This window comes from Macaca fascicularis, chromosome 3 (genome assembly GCF_037993035.2).
Source record: "Macaca fascicularis isolate 582-1 chromosome 3, T2T-MFA8v1.1".
NCBI lineage: Eukaryota > Metazoa > Chordata > Mammalia > Primates > Cercopithecidae > Macaca > Macaca fascicularis.
In genome coordinates, this window is record NC_088377.1 from 143318602 (window position 1) to 143340704 (window position 22103).

At 39.6% G+C, this 22103-nt stretch overlaps 1 protein-coding gene across 36 annotated transcripts in view; it reads left to right on the forward strand.

Moving 5' to 3' along the window:
- MAGI2 (membrane associated guanylate kinase, WW and PDZ domain containing 2) overlaps window positions 1-22103 on the forward strand; it is a 1469004-nt gene that overhangs the window by 1341126 nt on the left and 105775 nt on the right. For 29 of the 36 annotated variants that reach the window (XR_006696500.2, XM_045387570.2, XM_045387574.2 and 26 more), the window contains 4 exons: window positions 10554-10739; window positions 12766-12937; window positions 18557-18776; window positions 20122-20265. Coding sequence is in view for 35 of the 36 variants with exons in the window: in XM_045387570.2 (XP_045243505.2) it covers window positions 10554-10739; window positions 12766-12937; window positions 18557-18776; window positions 20122-20265 (722 nt within the window). In the remaining variant the exon portion in view is untranslated. The remainder of the gene's footprint in view (window positions 1-10553; window positions 10740-12765; window positions 12938-18556; window positions 18777-20121; window positions 20266-22103) is intronic. The other 7 variants (XM_045387576.2, XM_074035648.1, XM_074035647.1 and 4 more) reach the window with 1 other exon arrangement.

Below are 22103 nucleotides of genomic sequence, written 5' to 3' on the forward strand. Positions count from 1 at the left end.
GAATGGAAAATATCAAAGAAATAGTATAATAAAGGTTCACAAAACCAAACTAAAGGAAACAAGTCTCCATACTGACAAAGAACCATACTAAAATGCACCATTGCAATACTTCAAAACAAAAAAATTATAGGGAAAATCTTAACAATTTTCAAAAAGAAAAGGTAATATAAGTATATCACATACAAGGAGCAAAAATCCTAATGGGTTCAGGCCTCTCAATAGTAACACTGGATGCTAGAAGACAATAAAGCACTGCCTGTAAGTTTCTGAAGAAAAATTATTTTTTCATTCTAGGAATTTCATACAATCTAGAATACTAAGCCAGAATTCAATCAAAAGAAGGTAAAAACAAACACATTTTCAAATACTAAGAATTGAAAAATTGGTTTTATCCCTGCACAATTTCTTAGAAAGCTGCTGTAGGATATGCTTCAACAAAATAAAAGAGTGAATCAGCAGGAACAGAAAACCAAACACCGCATGTTCTCACTCATAAGTCCGATTTGAACAGTGAGAACACATGGACACAGGGAGGGGAACAACACACACCGGAGCCTGTAGAGGGGCAGGGGGCCAAGTAGAGGGAACCTAGATGATGGATCAATAGGTGCAGCAAACCACCATGGCACACGCATACCTATGTAACAAACCTTCACGTTCTGCACATGTATCTCAGAACTTAAAATAACAAAAACTAAACAAAAAGTGAATCAGAAAAGCTGACACAGAGTCCACCTTGGAGTGCAGCAACAATCCCCACGATGACACTGTCCAGCAGACTGGAGAGCAAACTACCTACATCTGGGAGAAGGTGTTCAGAGGAATAAATTAAATCGATGATTTTAACAGCTTTTGGGGAAGGAATTAAGGATGTGTAGGAAAAATGCACAATCAGAAACCTTGATTAGAAGTGGTGAAAGAAGGAAAGAAACCGTACAAGAAAATAAAGGAAATTATAAATGCTTCAGTGAACAAGATTTATGTGGTAAAACCACAAACAATGATAACTGGCTTAACTAAATTGTAATAAAACTACTTTGGGATAAGGAGAGGAGGTGGGATGCAGAGGAAGAGTGCTAAATCCTCTATCAGAATAGGAAGTAAATAGATATTGACTAACATTGATAAAATGAGAAATAGCTATATAGGAATATTATTAGAAATGTGAAGAAGAAACAGCTAGCTAGAAGATTTAAAATGTTTGTGTTTGGGTCACAGAACTAGAGAGGATGGGAGGGTTAGGGCAAGAGACTAGAATTTTTTATTATAACTATTTTGGGTTTTTTTTTAAGTTCACACATATATTACTTCAATTAAGTTGCTTTAATGCCTAACACTTCTCATAGAGCTCTCTGAGGAAAGAAATCTATAGACAGGGAAAATGTAAGGAAGACAATTAGCTTGCTATAAGTCTCTTAAATTGTCATCATATTGAGAGCAATTGGTAGTGAGTGGGAGGGCAAAAACATGGATAGCTACTAATTTAAAGACAGAAACAAAAGAGTCTGTGGAAAAAAAAAAAAAAAAAAAAAAAAAAAACCTATAGGGCTATAAGTGAAAGAAAAATGGTCCTAAGGTTAAGCAACACTGAACAAGATCATACAGCAATTTTGGAAATAAGCTGATGAAGCAACATCACAAAAATCTTGAGTTTCATAAAAATAAATCATTCAGATTAAGGAAAGGCCAAAGTAACGAGTACTTACTTACTTACTTAAGGTTGGGTTGGGAATGACAGGATTTTTTAAATGGGCAATTTAAACTGTACCTGTCTTAATAATCAGTACCAAGTTTTAAAAATAAATGCTTTTTCAGAAAATAAAAGTGACATCTTAAAAAATAATTAAGTTGCTTTAATTATAAGATACTTCCAATCACTACAAGATTATTTACTCTTCTCCTTTTACATTATGTGAATTTTGAAACTTTTATATAATTTTTATCATAATAGAACCATCTAGTATTTTCTAGTAATAATTTGACAAGGCTCTGTAATAAATTATAAATAAAAAGAACCCCATATTCAGGAACTAAATTGGTCATCATAAAATCGGACAACCAGCCCTTTGAAAGGTAGATTTGCATGTTTGGGACGGAAGTATAATACCACACCTCAACCTTGCAACTGTTTTGTAAAAAGAATAAAGCAACTGGCTTTTCTACCCTGCAGGGAAGAATTCCTTTATCATATTTTAACATCAATAACTCTTTTTTTTTTTTTTTTCTTTTTTTTGAGACAGAGTCTCGCTCTGTCGCCCAGGCTGGAGTGCAGTGGCCGGATCTCAGCTCACTGCAAGCTCCACCTCCCGGGTTCACGCCATTCTTCTGCCTCAGCCTCCTGAGTAGCTGGGACTACACGTGCCCGCCACCACGCCCGGCTAGTTTTTTGTATTTTTTTTTAGTAGAGACGGGGTTTCACCGTGTTAGCCAGGATGGTCTCGATCTCCTGACCTCGTGATCCGCCCATCTCGGCCTCCCAAAGTGCTGGGATTACAGGCTTGAGCCGCCGCGCCCGGCCAACATCAATAACTCTTTAAAGTTTTTTCCATTATTACTGAATCAACTTGCTGTTTGGTTATTTGCAAGCCATGCTTGCCAAAAGCTACACAATTTTACTAACTAAAATTACTCTAGTTGAACAACAGAATTTCACCTTCTACCACTTGATTGGAAAGTCCTGAGTTGCTGGTTTTATTGGGCAATGGAAATATGTATCTTTTTCTAAGTCTTTGCGAAAAATGGAAAAATTGCCGAAATAGGGTTAATATTTATTTGGCTTAGTGGGACCAGATTTTCTATCATGACATTCAGACCCAAATAGGTCAAAAAAGATATCCTTGCTAGTTATTATACAAGTTGGCAAGGTGATTTTCAGGGACATACAGAGAAATGAGAAGTATTGCTACAGAAGAAAAAAGGTGTATCTACAAATGGAAATGTTTTTTCATTCTCTCTGTCCAGCTCCCAGACCCCACACACCTACAGATTTGAGGATCATGACTATTCTGAAGTTTCTTTGCTTCCTGCCACTCTAATGTCTAGACATTTTGTCAGACTGTGAGGAGAAAAATCATATCAAAAGAATACACGAACCCCTTGAAATACGGTGATCTATCTTAACATCTACTTAAAGAGGGTTACAGAAGAATAGTTGCTTTGTCAATGACACAATAATCAGTGACTTATAAGAATAATTTTCACAGTGGAGTAAGAGAATCAAGGTAACTTTTAGACCTCTTCAATAAATATATGAAGAATCAAAAGTAAGAGTATACTTAACAGAAATTGTTTGGACTGCCTTTTCTAGTGATGTACAGGGGAGTGGAAAATGCACCCATAGAGAAAAGGATTGTTTTGGCTCCTTTCCTACCACCCACCTTATTGGCGATTTTTCTTGGTAGCTATAACATATTCTTATTTACACCTTTCATCGCAGACACCAAGAACAGTGGAGTGATGCAAGGAGGAAATATGTTATGGACATATCTACAAAAGACCAACTACAGAATTTGCAGGGTCTAGTGCAAAATGAAAATGTGAGGTCCTTGTTCAGAAAGTATTAAGAATATCAAGCTGGTGACAGGTGACTAAACCAAACACCAGGCCCTTTTGAACATGGTGGCCTGTGTGACTGCCCAGGTCACGTGAAGCTAGCCATGTGACCCCTGGCCCATCAAATGTTTCCAAACAACAAACCCATTTTAACCCAGCCTCATGTTCTAGAATAGAACAGTCAAGTCATAGCTAATTACAATTCCTAATGTCATGAGATTTCTCTCAATTACCAATTTACTCTCAGTACTTAGCTATGCAAATTTTTAACAATTGGTATAAAATAAAAGCATAAACAGTAATATATGGCTGCTGAGTGTTTCTCTCCAGCCATTTAGTTAATAGTATCTATAGGATGCTTTCTGCCCTTAGCAACGTGAGTTCAATTGGGTTCCCAAATTGCCAGTGATGGGCCCTTCTTCCCATTCTCCTGTCTGACCATCTGCTTATTACCAACTGCAGGGTAGCTAAACTGTTCAACCACAAGAGAATGACTCATGGGTGCTGGGAGGCTGGGGGGTGGGGACGCGCTTTTTGAATATGCAGTCCTTAAAACACCAGCTGTTTGATTTTGGGTTTTGCAAATCAGTTGGCTATGAATTTCAGGGAAGACGTTTTCGTCTTTGGAAAGCTAAATTTCACAGCGTTCTAGAGGAAAACAAGTCATGCCGTCTGCTTTTTCTTAATTTTACCACAAAAAACTTTAAAATACAAAACACATGTTTTTTCCCACATCTCCACCCCATGATAACAAAGAAAACTCCTTTGAAGGACACTTTGTCATATTCCAGGAAGGGACAATATCTATCTAAATGGGTTTGTCACAATAAAACATATGAAGTCAGAATTTTTAGGAAGAAGCGATGGAAAATAAGCAAGATTAATATTATGCTCTGGTTTCTAAAGGCAGAAAAACAGATAAGGAGTTTCCACCATGTATTAAAGAGATGGGAACACTTTGTGACAATCTCACATCATTCCTCTGTGCTTAGTCTCCATTCACAGCTCCATTCACAGGAGCTGGGCTAAAGGCATCATATCAGAGATCTCAAGGAAGCAATAATTATGAGGGCAGCAGGGACCCCAGCCCACAAAGCACCTCTCCTTGTCTCCCTGGAAACCTCCTTGGATTATATACCCATTTACCCTCATAAGCTTTTTTCTAAGAGAACTGCCACTTACCAAGGGGCACATATTCCCTCCTCCCCAGAATGACCTTCCTGTTCCTCACCATTCTCTCAGTCTACACCTGGACTCAGGAATTCACTCCTCCTCTCTACTTTTGCTGCACGTTATATTTGCCATGTATTTGCCATTTGCATTTGGCTTTACATATTTTTATAAGTTTATCCCTGGTCTCCCCAACCAGACAATGAGTTTCTTGAGGGCAACTACCATGTGTTGCTTTATTATTGCCTTCCCCTCAGGGCCTAGCATAGTGTCTGTTATTAAGAAGATGCTATTCCGAAATGTGTTGATTGATGTAGTAATTGCCCCTTCTGCTCCAACCTACAAATTCAAACTAGACAGTAGGTAATTTTCACATATTATTGAAAGAAAAACAACTGGAATCATCCAACTTTTAAAAAATGTTTATTTTCACATCAGGTCACAGATTCTAAACCCAAACTAACTTCCTTTGCCTCTTTAAGCTAATGACATGTTGTTTAACCTTCACAAATTAATGGAAATGCGAGCTAACGAGAGTTTATGCTATCGATTGCCTTTGAAGTATTTATTTTTCTCATGCTCATTTCAGGAACTTCCCTCTTGTAAGTTTGGCATGATTGATGGAAAATCCACTTTCCCTGTTTAATACTTTCCTCCACATATAACTCCACTTTGTGGGATCTATTAGCAAGAAGATAATTAAATGTAAACACAAGTCACAGACTTTTCTTTCTCTGAAATTAAATACACATAAACAGCAAGAAAAATAATAAGGAAAAAGGAGAGAAGGGGGATCTCATAATCCCTTCCCTTAGGATTTCAGGAAGAATCTATCACCAAAGCAAGAAAAGTCCTCCAAGTAAACATCCTGTCTTCTTTACGGGGACTGACCCAAAGTAGAAACAACAGGAATTCATTGGCTGGATCAGCCCACTTTGACCAGTTACTGAAGGAGCCGGGGTAAACCATACAAGGTCCCAGAAGAGAACCCAACAGCAAAAAAAGGAGGATCACTGCTTTCAGTAGTGATGTGGCTACAGACCCCAAGAATCCAGCCCTTCCAAACTCACTTAGAGGACATCCAATCCAACTGATCATCTCTGAATATTCCTACCAAAACAAGTGTGGTACATTGAGCAGAGCCAGAAGAGTTCATTCATCTATGGGAAAATATAAAACATGTTGCAATATAAAGAGACAATATTGTTTTATCTATAAAGGAATAAAGACATAGAAAACTGGGTTTCTTTTTTCCATAATTTATATGATTTTCAATTAAAAGGAAATTTCTAACTAGTGACACATTGTCTCCTTTCTAAATGTCAGTATGTCCAAAGCCAAATGACATATTGCAACTTTTCCCAAATATCTGTGTATCCTAAGCACACTATGTCAAGAAGACTGATCCAAAGACTTGATTTATGTTACTGCCTGACAGATGATGTCTGCAAGGCATGCTGTCTAAATGGACTGTGCTCCGGCAGTTACCTTAGTCATCAATTCTCAGGGAATTAATGAGTACCATTCATCCCAATAATAGAAACCAAGGTCAGGGCCTCTTCCTTGCTCTGTAATTCCATTAGCATGGCACTGAAAGCATTTAGGTCATAGGCTCTGTAGACTTTATCACTGAGCAAATGGAACTGCATCTTGTTTTCAGAGAGAATCCTCTCTGAGCACACCCCTTGTCAGACATTTGTTGTACATCAACATTCAGTGCACTTACATATGTAGGGAAAACTCTAGTAAAGGGAAAGTGAGGCTGCCGTTAGCTGCCAAGAGTTTCAAGTACTGTTTTTATTAAAGTAAATGCCAATAGAAAACATTTGTAATAAAACCACATCAGGTACTTTCAATTACTGAACATACATTTTTAAACTGTGTGCTCACTTACATTTTATGCAAGTCACTCAGTCATTTTATGTGGCTACCATTGAATTTATTTCAGTTTTCATTCTTTTATTTTGATTTCTATTCTTTTATCTTAGTTTTTATTCTAACCACCCTAATAAAGTTAAAATGGCTTTGAAACTAAGTGATTACCATGAGCAAGTAAGTATGTTTACAGTGAAACTTTCATCTTGAAGTCTCAACCAGCAAGCTTTTCTAAACTAAGTCTCACCAGTCATTCCCTTGATCTTCATAATTCAAATTGCTTTCAACCTCCAACATATCAAAAAAGAAAGGAGTAACCCCAAGGTTTGAAGCCATAGGCAAGGATTTGAACTGTGGCTTTGACACTTGTTTTCTTAATAGTGAAATTAGCATGATTATTATACTTTTACAGCTACTTCACACTATTGCTATAAGGATTTAAAATAAGCAAGTTCCACAGTGCCTGGAAATTAACAAGTAATAGCTTATCATTGTTGAGCATACAAATTGTGTGTGTCTGTGTGTGTGTGTGTGTGTGTGTGTGTGTGTGTGTGTGTGTAAATCTATGTTTTAAAACATTTGGGGTTTTATGCCCAATAAATTTTAAATGATCTACAGTAATAGAGGAGAGCAGAGGCATAAATAAGTCAAAACAGAAAATCATCCAAATACCATTTGTGTTTTGAAGTATGTTTTTAAATTTCATTTCAAATGTCAGTATTTCTAAAACCCAAAGAAATTACTTCCCACAAAAGAATGACACCATGATGTGATGTCCTAACTAAACAGGATCTGAAGAGCTGTTCAATTTCCTCTCCTCTTCTCTCTCTTCTCTCTCCTCCTCTCACTTTGCCTGTCAAAAGACAGTTGCAACAAAGAACCTGCTTCAGGCAAAGTTCCTGACTTCCACTCACCCGAGAATCAGGACCACTTATGAAGTGTTTAGTTCCTGGCTTAGAGGCAGGCTGTACTCATCAAATAAAAGCACCAGATACTCACAAAGCAAGTAATAGATTAGAGATCTGAGCCAGAAAAGTCAAGAGATGCAGGGTGGTGGCTACACTAACAGCAAAGGCTATGAAATCTGATAGACTAGGGTTCTAAGCCCTGTTTGGCATATGTGACCTTGGACAAACTAATAACTGCTATATGCTTCAGTTTCCTCTACTGTAAACTTGTAATGATATCAAATATTTCATATGATTTGTTAAGGATATTTTTTAATGGATATATACATATATATATATACACACATATATATCACTTAGCACAGTGCTTGGCTCAGGTAGGTACTCATAAGAAGTAGGAAGAAAAATGTTTAATAGCATTCAATAAATATGAAAGTGTGTGTGTTTATATGTGTAGGACTCAGTGTGGGTGATTAAGAAATTTAAATCATGCTGATTTCCTTTTGAATAATAAACTCTTACAAGTTGATGTTTTCCTACAGAGACCTGCAACATCGTCTTTTTTGTAAATCAGAGAACATAGACCCTTGACCTCGTCCAGTGTCTATCTAATCCACCCAACACATCTCTTTCATAACTGAAGCTATTTTCCTGTGTTGAAACTTAGGGGATATTGCTCTGTATAATCCTGTAGTAAGCTAAGTGTTCCTTCAATTCTAGCAGTATTACAGGTTTACCCCATGTGGAAAGAAACCAAGTTGGTACCTACACACAAGCACACACACCCCCCCTTAATAGTGATATGAGAAATATTTAAAAGATGATAGTAATAAAAAGAATGACAGTTAATACTTATAGATCAGTTCTCACATGTCAGGCATTGTTCTACTCACTTTACATATGATAACTCATTTAATTCTCAGATGCAGTCTGTGAAGTCAGTAGTACTAGTATACCAATTTTACTGTTGAAAAATAAACTCGGAGAAGTTAGGTAATTTTGCAGAGGTCACAGGACAGATAACAATATATATATTATGGCTAGGGAGGCTAAATCATTGATGAACCATACATTCCAAGACACTGTTGAACATGAAAGGGAACAAAAACAGAAACTAAAGTTCACCCTAATTATAGTTGAAAACCAAATACCTTGCAATGCTTACATCTTTTTTTAAATCAGTAAATTAATGAGTTCTTATTATATGTCTACTTGAAAAATATATTGATTGTCCTAAGATTCCTAGATGATCTACGTAAGGTGTTCTTAGTTAAAGCCATTAGTGCTTATGGTAAATAAAAATGTGTTTGAGTTTCCAACATGATGAGTTTCACTTCAGGGACACAGGCTCAGCCAATATTTTCATATGCTATCTATAACCTTTCACAATAGAAGAATGAACAAGGTACTGGCTCATTAACTCACTAACTGTCCTTCCTTGCCATGGTTATTAACTAATGTTCTGCCTTTCACTGTAAAGCATGTGCAAGATTGAGAGTTCAAGGAATAGACATCCCTGAAACATATTGGATGGTGGGTTGCATTTTTGCATATTTCTGCATATCAAAGCAGTACCTGATTCCATAGAGAGAGCAACAACACAGAGTTATTGACAGGTTTCTGAGCTGGGGCTCACAGTCTTGAAGGGAGAAAGGAAAGGAAATAGGTTTCTAGTTTGGTAAGCTCCTTAAGGGAGTTTACGCATGTATACTATTGATGTCCACCCCAGAAATAGTTATCTTGGTAGGTACTTAAACATTTACACTGCCAGGAAAATCTGTATTCCCATGTGTGTGGCTCTCCTCACACATATAAGTAAATAGTAAAAAGAAAATAAGCCAGGCGCGGTGGCTCACACCTGTAATCCCAGCACTTTGGGAGGCCAAAGCGGGCAGATCACGAGGTCAGGAGATCGAGACCATCCTGGCTAACATAGTGAAACCCCATCTCTACTAAAAATACAAAAAAAAATTAGCTTGGCATGGTGGCAGGTGCCTGTAGTCCCAGCTCCTCAGGAGGCTGAGGCAGGAGAATGGCGTGAACCCGGAAGGCGGAGCTTGCAGTGGGCCGAGATCGCGCCACTGCCCTCCAGCCTAGGTGACAGAGCGAGACTCCATCTCAGAAAACAAAAAATAAAAATAAAAAAGAAAAGAAGTGTACATTGTTTTTAAAAGACATATAACATTTTACCAATCCTGAACATGTTTATATTTTAATATTTTGACAGTTGGAGAGCATCTTATAGTCAATGGAGCATCATTATTTAGTTAGCAGTGTTTCTTTTTATTTTTTTTCCTGTAGTATATAAAATAAAGGTATGCCTTACCATGCATGGCATTGTAGATTTGAATAAATACATTATATATCAGACATTAGCAAAATATCAGCACCATGTAAAAGTAAATCAGAAAGAAGAGATAAGATGTGACAACACATCAACCTTTAAAGCTTAGTACATGAGTAGGAAGGTGGTTATAACTTCTTTACCAAGTGGCTACTACCCATATTAACACATATTTCTTTCCTTCCTTGTTTTCTCCTCTCAATAAAATAATAAAAGGGAAGAACTTGAATTTCTGGCATTTATTGTAGCTTTCTTAAATTGTTGATTATTGCCTCTAGAATATGAGCTCATGGGGCACAAAGTTCTATGTGATCCTCAAACACTCATATATTGGAATCTCCCTAGGAGCTTCTTAGAAAGCTCACGGTCCTCACCTCCTGCCTGGACATTCTAATTCAGATGGTCCCCAGTAAGGCCCAAATAGCTGTCTTTTTAACTCTAGGTTAATTATGATCACCCCAAAGTTTGAGAACCCCTGGTCTGTGTTTGGAATTGGCCTATCACTGCAAAGGACTTGAATTTAGAAACTCTGGTCTCAGTAGTATGCACAGGACCCCATTTGATAGAAATCAGTGTGATTTCAAAAGGCAAATATACTAACAAAGGAAGGAATTCTGACATTTCATTGTTTCCTTTGGGGCTGGGACTGAAAGAACATGTATTGGTGATGTCCCTGATACCTATTTCTGTTGGGGTTTTTTTAGCTGTGCCCCATAAAATCGGACGCATCATTGATGGGAGTCCTGCAGATCGCTGTGCAAAACTAAAAGTGGGAGACCGGATCCTAGCAGTGAATGGCCAGTCTATCATCAACATGCCTCACGCTGACATCGTGAAGCTCATCAAGGATGCAGGTCTTAGTGTCACCCTTCGCATCATTCCTCAGGAGGGTGAGTGCCTGAGGCAGCCTTGCAGAGAGGCGGTCAACACACGGACACACTCACCGGCTGTTCTCAGCCTGCCCGCCAGGGTCGTGGAGTGCACCTGCCTGCCGTCACTGTGGTGTCAGAGTGTCAGAGGTTGATTATTATTTCTACTTTTGCAAAAACTCACACTCAGTTGCAATCCATATCATGTTTATTCAGTACCTGTCTCATTCAGAGGTCAAGCTATGTGGCATTGCAGGTCAAATAGTGTGAATTCCATATACTCCGGTTTCTCTTCAGATCGCATAAACCTTTCGCCTTTTAGCAAATAGTGTGAATTCTGAGACACCAGGTTATTCAATCATTCCCTGTGGGCCCCCCCTTTTATGCTTATATTAAGTCAGAATTCATTCAACAGAGGTGATAGTTACAAATCTGAAAAAAAAAATATTTACGTTAACAGGAAATCTCTAGAGGATTCTTCAAAGTCAGATTGATTTTGAAAACGTGAGGTTTTGTGGTTTAAAGAGAGCTCACTTAGAAAATGTTGCATCTGGTAAGAATTTAAAATTCCCACTGAGCCTTTTGAATTTATCTGTACAAGGACTCCCCTCTGAGGCTCAGAAGAGTAGTGAACATCACAGTTCATAACCATGCCCTGGGGGTCATGGAGCTGTGAACATCCCCGCACCGGAAATTCACCATTTCCAGAGACAGTGGGTTCATGACTAGTTTCTGGCTGCTGACTCATTAACAATTTGAAGAATTCCATTTCTGGAGCTCACTGATGAGTGTCCCACACAGAGGCTGATGGGCTCACTCAACTTGGTACCCTCTGTTTTATTCAGCCCCCAATTCCATTTTAGGATTATCTGACATGTAGACAGCAAATGGCTAAACAGCCACTTGACTTTAAATATAAAACAGTAGTTCTCAACGGGGGTGGTTTTGTCCTTCCAGGGGACATTTTGTAAAGTCTGGAGGCGTTTTTGACTGTCTTGGTTGGGGTGGGCATGCTGCTGCCATCTAGTGGGTGGAGGCCAGGGATGCTGCCAACCATTCTAAAATGCACAGGACAGCCGCCCACAGGAAAGATTTACCCAGCCCAAAATGCCAACAGGGCTGAGTCTGGGAAACCCTGATATAAATGGAGAAGGAATTAAAAGATTTGGACTGTGGGGGAAAAAAGGGCAAGGGGAGAGGAGTTTATAGGGGAATGCTAATAGATCACCTTCCTTTTCTTACCCAATCAAAAAAAAAAAGAGAGAGAAAAGAAAATGGCCATGCTGGTTTTTAACCTACTATCTGCAGACACCAACATGTATAAACAATTCAATGGAAATTAACTGCAAACCAGATTGCTTACTGAAAGTCTAAATACTTCTCAGTTTTCCAAGTCTGGAATGTATCTGTTGTTGGGCCCTTATTCCAATATATAGTCAATTTCAGTTGAAAATTTGATGTTATTAGGAAAGAAGTCCAGAAGCAGTTATTTAAAAGAACAGTTTTGTGAATCTTCTTGTGTCCAGCATTCGTTTTCTTTCTGGAGAAATGTGGAGTCCAGTGGGCTGTGAGGTAATAAGACTGACAAGGGATGAGGAAAAGATTGTAAAAAACATTTTCCTTTTAATGGTTCATTCTTTATCCACACTTTGAAAGACTCTTCAGACTGTTTATTACAAGCCAAAAGTGGTGGCTGATCCATTTTCTCTCAGTAAGCAATGCTGCAAAAATAGAGCATGTTTTAGAGCTTAGTCCTTTGAATTATTTTTTTCATAGTTTTACAAGGTTTTTTGGTAATCTTTTCTTCTGGCAGAATGACAAGATACTGTTCATAGCCTTGTTCCATAGTGATCATTAATGAAAGAATGCAAATTTCAGAAATGGTATTAGAACTTGATAAGATTAACCTGCTATCTAAAAACCTAGCAGAAACGGAAATAACCAAAGCCTGAGTCATCAGCAGAGGCAAAGTCACCACCTCTGGTCACCTCTTTCCCCTTATCAATGCTAACCTGACTGCATCTGCCACTGTGGTTCTCCATCGCAGAGCTCAACAGCCCCACCTCGGCACCCAGCTCAGAGAAGCAGAGTCCCCTGGCGCAGCAGAGTCCCCTGGCACAGCAGAGTCCCCTGGCCCAACCAAGCCCAGCCACCCCCAACAGCCCCGTCGCCCAGCCAGCACCACCTCAACCACTTCAGCTGCAAGGACATGAAAATAGGTAAAGTTTCCTCTGACTTTTGTGATTCTGAGAGGTGATCGGGTGGGGAGAGGAGGGAGCATTTGGGGACAGCACAGGACAAGCAGAGAGAGAGATTTTCATAAAGTGGAAATTGCCATGCGTACCTTTGTGTGATTTTGAGGTTGCGTGTGTGTTATACATATGGTTTTATTAGTAAAGATAGCTGAGTGTCTGTCCTTCACAAAGAGAGATGCTTTCCTGAAGAAATGGTGAGCAGTTGCAGATGAGTAGGGCTTAACAGCTGAAGAGCATGTTAAAGGGAGTCCAGAGTGAAGAACTTACTCAGAGGCCCTCTGGCAGGAGCAAGCATGCAGTATGAACGACAGAAATACGGCCAATATATGGAGTGGCAGAAGAAGAGTATGATGTGAGATGAAGCCAGTGAGGGTGGCTGGGGCCAACCCTAAAGGGCCTTGTAAGCATGCTTACTTGATGTTTTGATCTTTAAGTACAGCAGGAAGTCATTGAAGGGTCTTCAGCTGAGGAGTGTTATCATTAGATTTGCTTTATAAGAAGGCCTCCTGGTCTGCCCTGCAGAAAGCACACAGGAAGCTGGCAGGGTGAATGCAGGTTAAGCAGTTAGGAGGTGGCTGCTTCCATTGAACCACAAAGGTCATGGCTCAGAGAATGATGATGATGTCGAAGTGGGGAGAATGTTGAAGGATTTGTAGGCATTAGTAAATATTACCAGCCAGTGTGGTGGCTCACGCCTATAATCTCAGCACTTTGGGAAGCTGAGATGTGAGGATTGCTTGAGCCCAGAAGTTCAAGACCAGCATGAGCAACGTGGTAAAACCCCATCTCTACAAAAAATACAAAAGTTAGCCGGTCATGGTGGTCCATGCCTATAGTCCCAGCTACTTGGGAGGCTGAGGCAGGAGAATCACTTAAACCCAGGAGGTGGAGATTGCAGTGAGCTGAGAACATTCCCGTGACACTCCAGCATGGATGACAGAGTGAGGCTCTGTCTCAAAAATAAAATAAATTAGCATGTTTACTGATTATAATAACCTTACATCCTCCTACTCACAATCTAATGAGGTTCTTCTATTCCACACATAGCATTAGAGATAGGCATCACAAACTAATGAATAAGACACTTTGAACTTCCAGAAAAACATTGTCAGAAGAACAACATTGTCTTCTTATTGTGACCTGTATGTAACAGGGAGCCTGGGTTGGGTTGAGCCATGAAAGAAAAAGATGAAGCGGTGTTCCCATGATGCTTTCTCCCTTTCCGTGGGAAACAACAACAACAACGAAACAAAACAACTCACAGAAACACCTCTGCATGCGAACTCCTCACTGGCCTTTTTAATGATTCTAATGTTTTCCGAACATCTGCTTCCCATCCCTCTCCTCCCATGATGGTGAAGATGAAGTGAGACTCTGTTTTTGATTCCCAGAACTCTCTGGGTTCATCATTCACATTGTTGCAAAGCAAACTGTGTTCCCTGTGCCACAGGTGGCATTTCTACAAAGCCTCATTCTACTGATTTCCCATTTGCTTTCATAGAAAAGTAAATGTCTGATTGTCCTCAGCTGCTTATGTTTTTAATATATGCAAGGAAGAGAAAAGCCCCATAAAACAACTAATGCAGAGGTGAGAATTTGACAAGCCATAAGAAGGGTAAGTCCTGAGTGTTTCAGTAATGAGCCCCAGAAGTGTTTGCTCTCAACGTCTATCACTTCAACAGATTGCACTGGCTTTCCCCAGAATTCATCTTAGACTCAAGAGGAAGGACTTGAGCGCCCCAGTAGTCCCCGAGCCAGCTTCAGACACTTCTTGCCGCTGTCGATTAATCTCGCAGCCACATTCCATTCTCCTTTCCAGAGTCAGATTTCCCTGGACATGGCTCTTGCTTCCAGCCTTGAGTGGGTGAGCTCATCCCTGGTGTGCTGAGGGGAGAGCAACAGCTGGATGCAGCCACTGCCATGTCCCATCTGCTACCAGCTCACAACTGGGATACCTTGTTCCCTATCACAGAAGCAGCGGTCTTTGGACATCCTGACTGCAGAATGAAATATTCCTAGCTCTGGGATTCAGATTGACCTAATCCAAATGTTTATAAGTCACCAACATATTTGCCCAGAGTTCTGAGGTATTTTGCTGCTTCTACTACTACATTGCTTCTAAGATATTTTGCTTCTATTACCATATTAACAGCCCAGGAAGTGCCCACTCCAACTCTAGGGCCCTTTACTGGCACTCAGGTTTCCTGGCTGAACTCTGTGATTGTTGGTGGTGGCTCATTTGCATGTGAATGAAGAGATTCAGTAATCTTACAGGTGCCAGAAACATTTTTCCTAATTGCATTTAAAGATGGCCATGGTATCAGATGGAAAACTCTTTGCCATTATTTTATATCAGGCTGGAGATATCTCTAAGACAGTTTATATGCCAAGTGCATGGCATGAATTTCCTATTTCTTCATTTGTACAAGGAGTGCCCACCTACATGTCAAATTCAGCCCACTCCCATGTTAGAGCAGGATAAAATAAAATGGCAATCTGCTTGTGAATGTCTACGTTGTGAGTTAGAATGAGTGATATTTTTTCCTGTGGAACTTACTCTTGGATTGGCTTCCCAGGACACCCCATACACTTCTCCCCATTTCTCAGTCCTTTAACATCTTTTGGGTGTGTACTCAGGAAGTATAAAATATGTTCAATATGAAGATAAGCAAAAACACTATTCAAGGAGAAGCATTTGTTGAAAACAACAGAAGAGCCGTTATGGAATATGTTTCAAAACTAAGTATAAATAGCAGAGTTCACCTTCTCTAGCAAGGGCAATTGATATTTGCAGTTTAAGATGGCAAGGTCAGTGAAAGAGCATTGGAAATTGACTTCTTTCACAGACTTTGAACTCTAGATGCTCAGGACAGGAAGTGATTCTTTTTTTTTTTTTTTTTTTTTTGAGACAGAGCTTTGCTCTTGTTGCCCAGGCTAGAGTGCAGTGGCACGATCTCGGCTCACCGAAACCTCTGCCTCCCGGGTTCAAGTGATTCTCCTGCCTCAGCCTCCCTAGTAGCTGGGATTACAGGCATGTGCCACCACGCCTGACTAATTTTGTATTTTTAGTAGAGACATGGTTTCTCCATGTTGGTCAAGCTGGTCTCGAACTCCCGACCTCAGGTGATCCACCGGCCTCAGCCTCCCAAAGTGCTGGGGATTACAGGCATGAGCCACCGTGCCCAGCTAGAAGTGATTCTTGAAGGGCCCATGAGATGTGCATTCTCACCATGGGCAGCATTTATTTGTTCCGGAAATTTTTTATACCACAAAAACCTGCTAGAACTTACCATTAGCAGTCTGATTTTATCATTTCTAAAGTATCTTCAGCAATGGAATTAATAGCTATGAAGGGTTATATAGATGATCTTTTTTCAGAAGTAAAAGAACTGTAAAGCACCAGTTTTTAAAAATAATCCTGAGTTTTCCTTAAAGTGTTTCACACATTCAAAGCAACATAATTTTTTGCCCTAGCTGGTATATTATTCACTTAAAAGTTAGCAACACTCATAAAAAATTTAGTATGTTTTCCTTATTAAAGAATTCTTCAACGTGTAGTTCAACTTAAAATCCTGACACATGACACGGGGTAGAATATAGTTTGAGTACTTGATGGCCTGGATGAGAGTGTTGAAAGTTTCATCTGCTCCTATTTTTAGTCATTTGTGTTACTTTGGGGGAGATTCTTACATTTCACCCTCTTTGGCCATACCTCGTGACACATTTGGTTAGAAATAGAGCACACAGTGGATATTGCATATCAATACCATACAGATCGTGGAAATAAAGTGACTATGCTATAACTTAAAACAGTGTGACATCCAAACCACCAAACAAGCTATTTCCAGAAAGGAACCAACACACACTGACAAATGTCACCCAGTTCAATTCCTTTTGTTTAATGCATGCATTTGCATAGTTAAGCATCTTATTCAAAATATATTTTAAATAATCCTATTCTCAGCATGCATGCTCTCAGTAGGCGAGTGGACAATTGAGGTATAAAGCAAAACCAAAATTATGCAGCTCACAAAAGGAATGCCTCTCCTCTGCAGGGTTAAGTAATAAATGGGACCTACTCAAAGGGTTGATTAAAATAACTACATTGCTAACTCCCTTCTAAAAGCCCCAAATAAACACATCTATTGCCATGCACTTTCAGTGTGACCTCGCCAAATATTAGATTACACTAATGGCAATTGTTCAGGCAAGTGATTTTTAAAAACACTTAATACTAATCAGCATTGGTAAGACCATCAGCCAGTTTTAAAAAAAAATCTAGACTTAAATGTAAGAATTCTACTGGTTTGCACTAGTTTTCCCGACACATTTGAGCTTTTTCTTGCTGCTAAATATTTACTTAATTCCTCATACCCTCCAATTAATTTTAAATAAAATTGTTACTATGTAGAATGTATTTTTCAATCTACCTACATCCCTGGGTAGCTCATTAGAGACTGTTGCCATGGCAATAGGTAATGAACAACAGAATTAAGTGGCCTCCATACCATGGTGATAATTTTTCAGTTCACCTTATTAATGATCCCATAATGGTAGGGATTGGCTATTTCTTTTTTTTTTTAATTTATTTTTTATTATTATTATACTTTAAGTTCTAGGGTACATGTGCATAATGTGCAGGTTTGTTACATATGTATACTTGTGCCATGTTGCTGTGCTGCACCCATCAACTCGTCAGCACCCATCAACTCGTCATTTGATTGGCTATTTCTTTTGAAACTAGTAACCGCCTCAGCTTAAAGCAGTTTGGATTCACAAAGCAATGCTCCTAGCTCTGGTCTCTGTGTTTATTTCATTAGTAACTAATATCTAGAAGCAAGCAAGAGATAAATGTTGGATATAAACATTTTTGCCTTCTCTTCCATCTTATGATTACAGTAGTATTTGATGCTAATCTTGATAGCTATGATCTAGTATTTAAGCCTCTATGTAATATGTTTCCAACTTTACCAATGATTCAATGACTTGCCACTTGATTTGTAGTTGGTGATTATATTTTACCATCACTCCTTTAACCTCTGTAAAATATTCAAAAAGACCCAACTCAGCAGGTTAAAATAGCCTTTGATTGTGTATTTGTAATATAATTAGAGATCACTTCAATCATGTTTTTATGAAGTAATGAATGATCTGCCAAGGGGTGTGTGTGAGAGAAAAAAGTAAGAGTGAGAGAGGAAGGTTGGTTTACTGGTGTTAAGATAGGCTGATGTTTTGGGATGTGTAGTTCAGTGATTCAATCCCTAGATTTGCTGTGGCTGTGCAGTTTTTAAATAGCCAAAGTCAAAGAGGAACATCCATGAGTCCTTTTCCACAAGGTTCTGGTTGAACCATCATTTTTACCTTGACTTCGTAAGGAGCCAAATAAAAAGTATACAATATGGCACTTGTCAGAGATTTTTAAATAATATTTAATCTTCTCATAATCCTGAAAACCAACAGGACCACCGAGAGGAGTGGTTTGTGTGAGCTGCCATGGCTAGACCACCTCTAGAGGCCATGTGATCATTCTAATCTCCTTAGAATGCAGAGTTACCAAAGCAAATCCCATTTCCATTGATTTAGTTACAGATCGGAAGTGAAAGCAAGGCAAGATGTGAAACCAGACATCCGACAGCCTCCATTCACAGACTACAGGCAGCCCCCGCTGGACTACAGGCAACCCCCAGGAGGGGACTACCAGCAGCCCCCTCCTTTGGACTACAGGCAGCCTCCACTGCTGGACTACAGGCAGCACTCCCCCGACACCAGGCAGTACCCTCTGTCGGACTACAGGCAACCCCAGGTACCTCCTCCCGGAGAGCAGAGTGGGCCCTGACCAAGGCTTCCAGAGAACTGCAAGGAATGAAATAGGAGAGGCAGAGGAAAGAGTACCTGGGATAGACAGCTGAAGTTCTATTCCTAGTTCTGGTAACATCGGGGTAACACCTACATCCTCAAAAACATACTGGATAAATAAATCTATTTCAGAATAAAGCAGGTCAATAAATAAATAAATATGGATAAATACATAAATAGTGGATGAGTAGTAATGGAATAAACTAATCCCTGCTAATACTAGCTAACTCCCTGTACGTTTCCTTTTCACAGTTTTAAAAATGCTTTAACCTGGAACCTCTGAGAGTGCTGCTAATGCAGAAAATTTTAGAGATGCTAGCAGTGGAGGTATTTTAGGTCCATAGTGTTTTACTATGTTTCCCCCTACCTGCCACTCTGTGATAAAGGGCCAAGCCCCGGTGAAGAAGAATAAGACCAGGCCTGGCTTCACAATCCAGAGTGTAGCGCCTGCCACAGCCAACAACTCTCTGTCTACACAACCAATGTCACGGTTATTATGATTATTTGTTGATGCGCTTCGTGTCAACTTCCTTAACTTCTCTGAGATTCAGTTTCCTAAAGGGAGAATCTTCCTTACAGGCCAGGGTGAGGATTCAACATTTATGAAGAGTCTAGACCAGAGTTTGGTATCTAGAAAATACTTCCTACTTCATAACTACATATCAAGATATAAATTAAGTACAATCTCAAATGTATCAGATTACACTGTGTTTTATTATGAATTGAAAATCACCTTTACGCCCAAAGATTTTAAGAAAGTGAAGATCAGAGAATCTTGGATATACTGCATTTTAGGTAAAAGAGAAGTTGATTTTGTACATTCCAACTTGATATTCAATAGTCTGTGCGACTGAGACATGTAATTATCAGATCCCACTAAATTTCACTTTTCTAATCAGCAAACTCTGTAATTTACATACACACACACACACACCCCTGACATTTATTTATGGTGCTCAACAGCAGTGAATGAGAAAAGTCAAAGGAAAGATGGTGTCACTCAGGCCTATCTGTAATCATTCCACGTTTGCCAAATAAACTGATGAATACCAAAATAAACAAGCTACACAGTAATTCTTTGATGACCACGTAAACTGTGCTGTGGCCTGCTCAAACCTTTGGAATTTTGTCTTTCATTTGGATAGTTTATGAAGTCAGATGACGACTTCTCCCAACATCATGTCATTTGGAATACATTAACTAAGAGAGAGAAGGAGAACACAGAGACTAGCCACAGAAGCTTCTCTGATAACTAAACAATTATTTATTCCATTTTCTCTCCAACCCCAAAGGATTTTGATTATTTCACTGTGGACATGGAGAAAGGAGCCAAAGGATTTGGATTCAGCATTCGTGGAGGAAGGGAATACAAAATGGATTTGTATGTGTTGAGATTGGCAGAAGACGGACCAGCAATAAGGAATGGGAGGATGAGGGTAAGAACAGTCTCTTTTTATAGAATTACTTAATTCTGAAAGAAAAACCCACTGTGGTATTGGAAGAGTGCTAAAGCATGCTGTCAAGCACGGTTGCTGTAGGTTTGCCTTCTTTCTAGTTCATGATGACCCAGTTTCTTAAAGGTTTGGCCAAATGCTATTTTATAATAGCTCTCATTCTCATTTTTCTGCTTATGACCTTCTAATTGATTAACCTCAATAAAGTACTATTTTTCTAAAGAGCAAATGAAAGAAATCTAAGAAATAGCTTGAAAAGGAAACATTATTGCTCCATAATTCTTTCTACGGTTTGATGATTCTGTTTTCATTAAGGTTGAATCTTTTGAAATTTATTTTTAGTTTTGTACTTTATCCCCCATACTGATTAATCACATGGTTTTGCGGGAGTTTTGGGAAATTTTTCCTTTGTGTTGAGTGGTCTTTTGGTTTGATACTGGGCAGACAGAAGCATTAGAAGAAAAAGGGATTTGGCTTCTTGGATACAGGTTGTTCTTAAAAATGACAACAGGGGCCGGACGTGGTGGCTCACACCTGTAATCCCAGTACTTTGGGAGGCTGAGGCGGGTGGATCATGAGGTCAAGAGATTGAGAACAGCCTGGCTAACACGGTGAAACCCCATCTCCCACGTCTACTAAAAATACAAAAATATTAGCCGGGCATGGTGGCACGCACCTGTAGTCCTAGTTACTCAGGAGGCTGAGGCAGGAGAATTGCTCGAACCCGGGAGGTGGAGGTTGCAGTGAGCCAAGATAGCACCACTGCACTCCAGCCTGGGCAACAGAGCGAGACTCTGTCTCAAGGGGAAAAAAAAAGACAGCAGCTAGAAATTTTCCAATTAGAGTATAAAGTTGAGAGTAGATTTTTTCATTTAATAATTACTTTGAGGCATCTGATTGATGGGTAACTGATTCTTCGTTTAAGGGTACAAAACAAAGCTTGTTAACAATATAAAATATTAGTCTCTTTACTCTCTCTCTCTCTGTGTGTGTGTGTGTGTGTGTGTGTGTGTGTGTGTGTGTGTGTATGAATAAAAGCTAGAATTTATTCTTGCCCTCCCTCCTGCCTCTTTAAGTTAATAAAGAAAAGCTGTGGCTTTGGGGTTCCGGAACCTTGGGTTCTTGTGCAGAGCCTCACCAACCAATTTTCCCTGATGACCGAATCTGTTATTTCTACCACCAAGTCTACATTTCTATGATACGCATTTCCAAGTCAGGGGATTATCCACAGTCCAAAAGCAGAAAGCATGCACATCATGTCTTTATTTCTCCCTCCCACCACAATCCTTTGACAGCTGGGAAGCCTCCGAGTTGGAATTTAAACCCAGGCAGGGCTGACACCAGAGACTGGCAGCCCTCGCCCTGATCTAGCACCACCCCCTCTTACCCCGTCTAGCCCTGGTTTGAAGATGGACCTCCACATGGTTTCCTGGCTCTACAACTTCCCTATAAGCCAGAAGGACACTTTCTTAACCTGCTTTAAGGACAGCTCACAAGTAGTTCAGTAAAACAAAATTAATCTTTGCAGTGCAGGTGAAACACAGCAGGAAGACCATGAGCGAAATGGCCAGAGCCCCTGTGAGAGATAGAGACCCACGGTGGACTACAGGGCTGGTCTCTGTAGGTTGCAAACAGTGGCCATGTATTTTAACAAGGGGTTTAAATGACTCGCTGCTGTATATGTACAGTACTCCCAAGGCAAAGAAGCCTAAATAGAGAAATACCCTTGCAGGAAAAGATTCCTCTTTCTTACAGAATTTAAGCCAGAGCAATAGTTATCAGCATGGTTCCTGGCATCGGCATCACCTGGAAACTTGGTA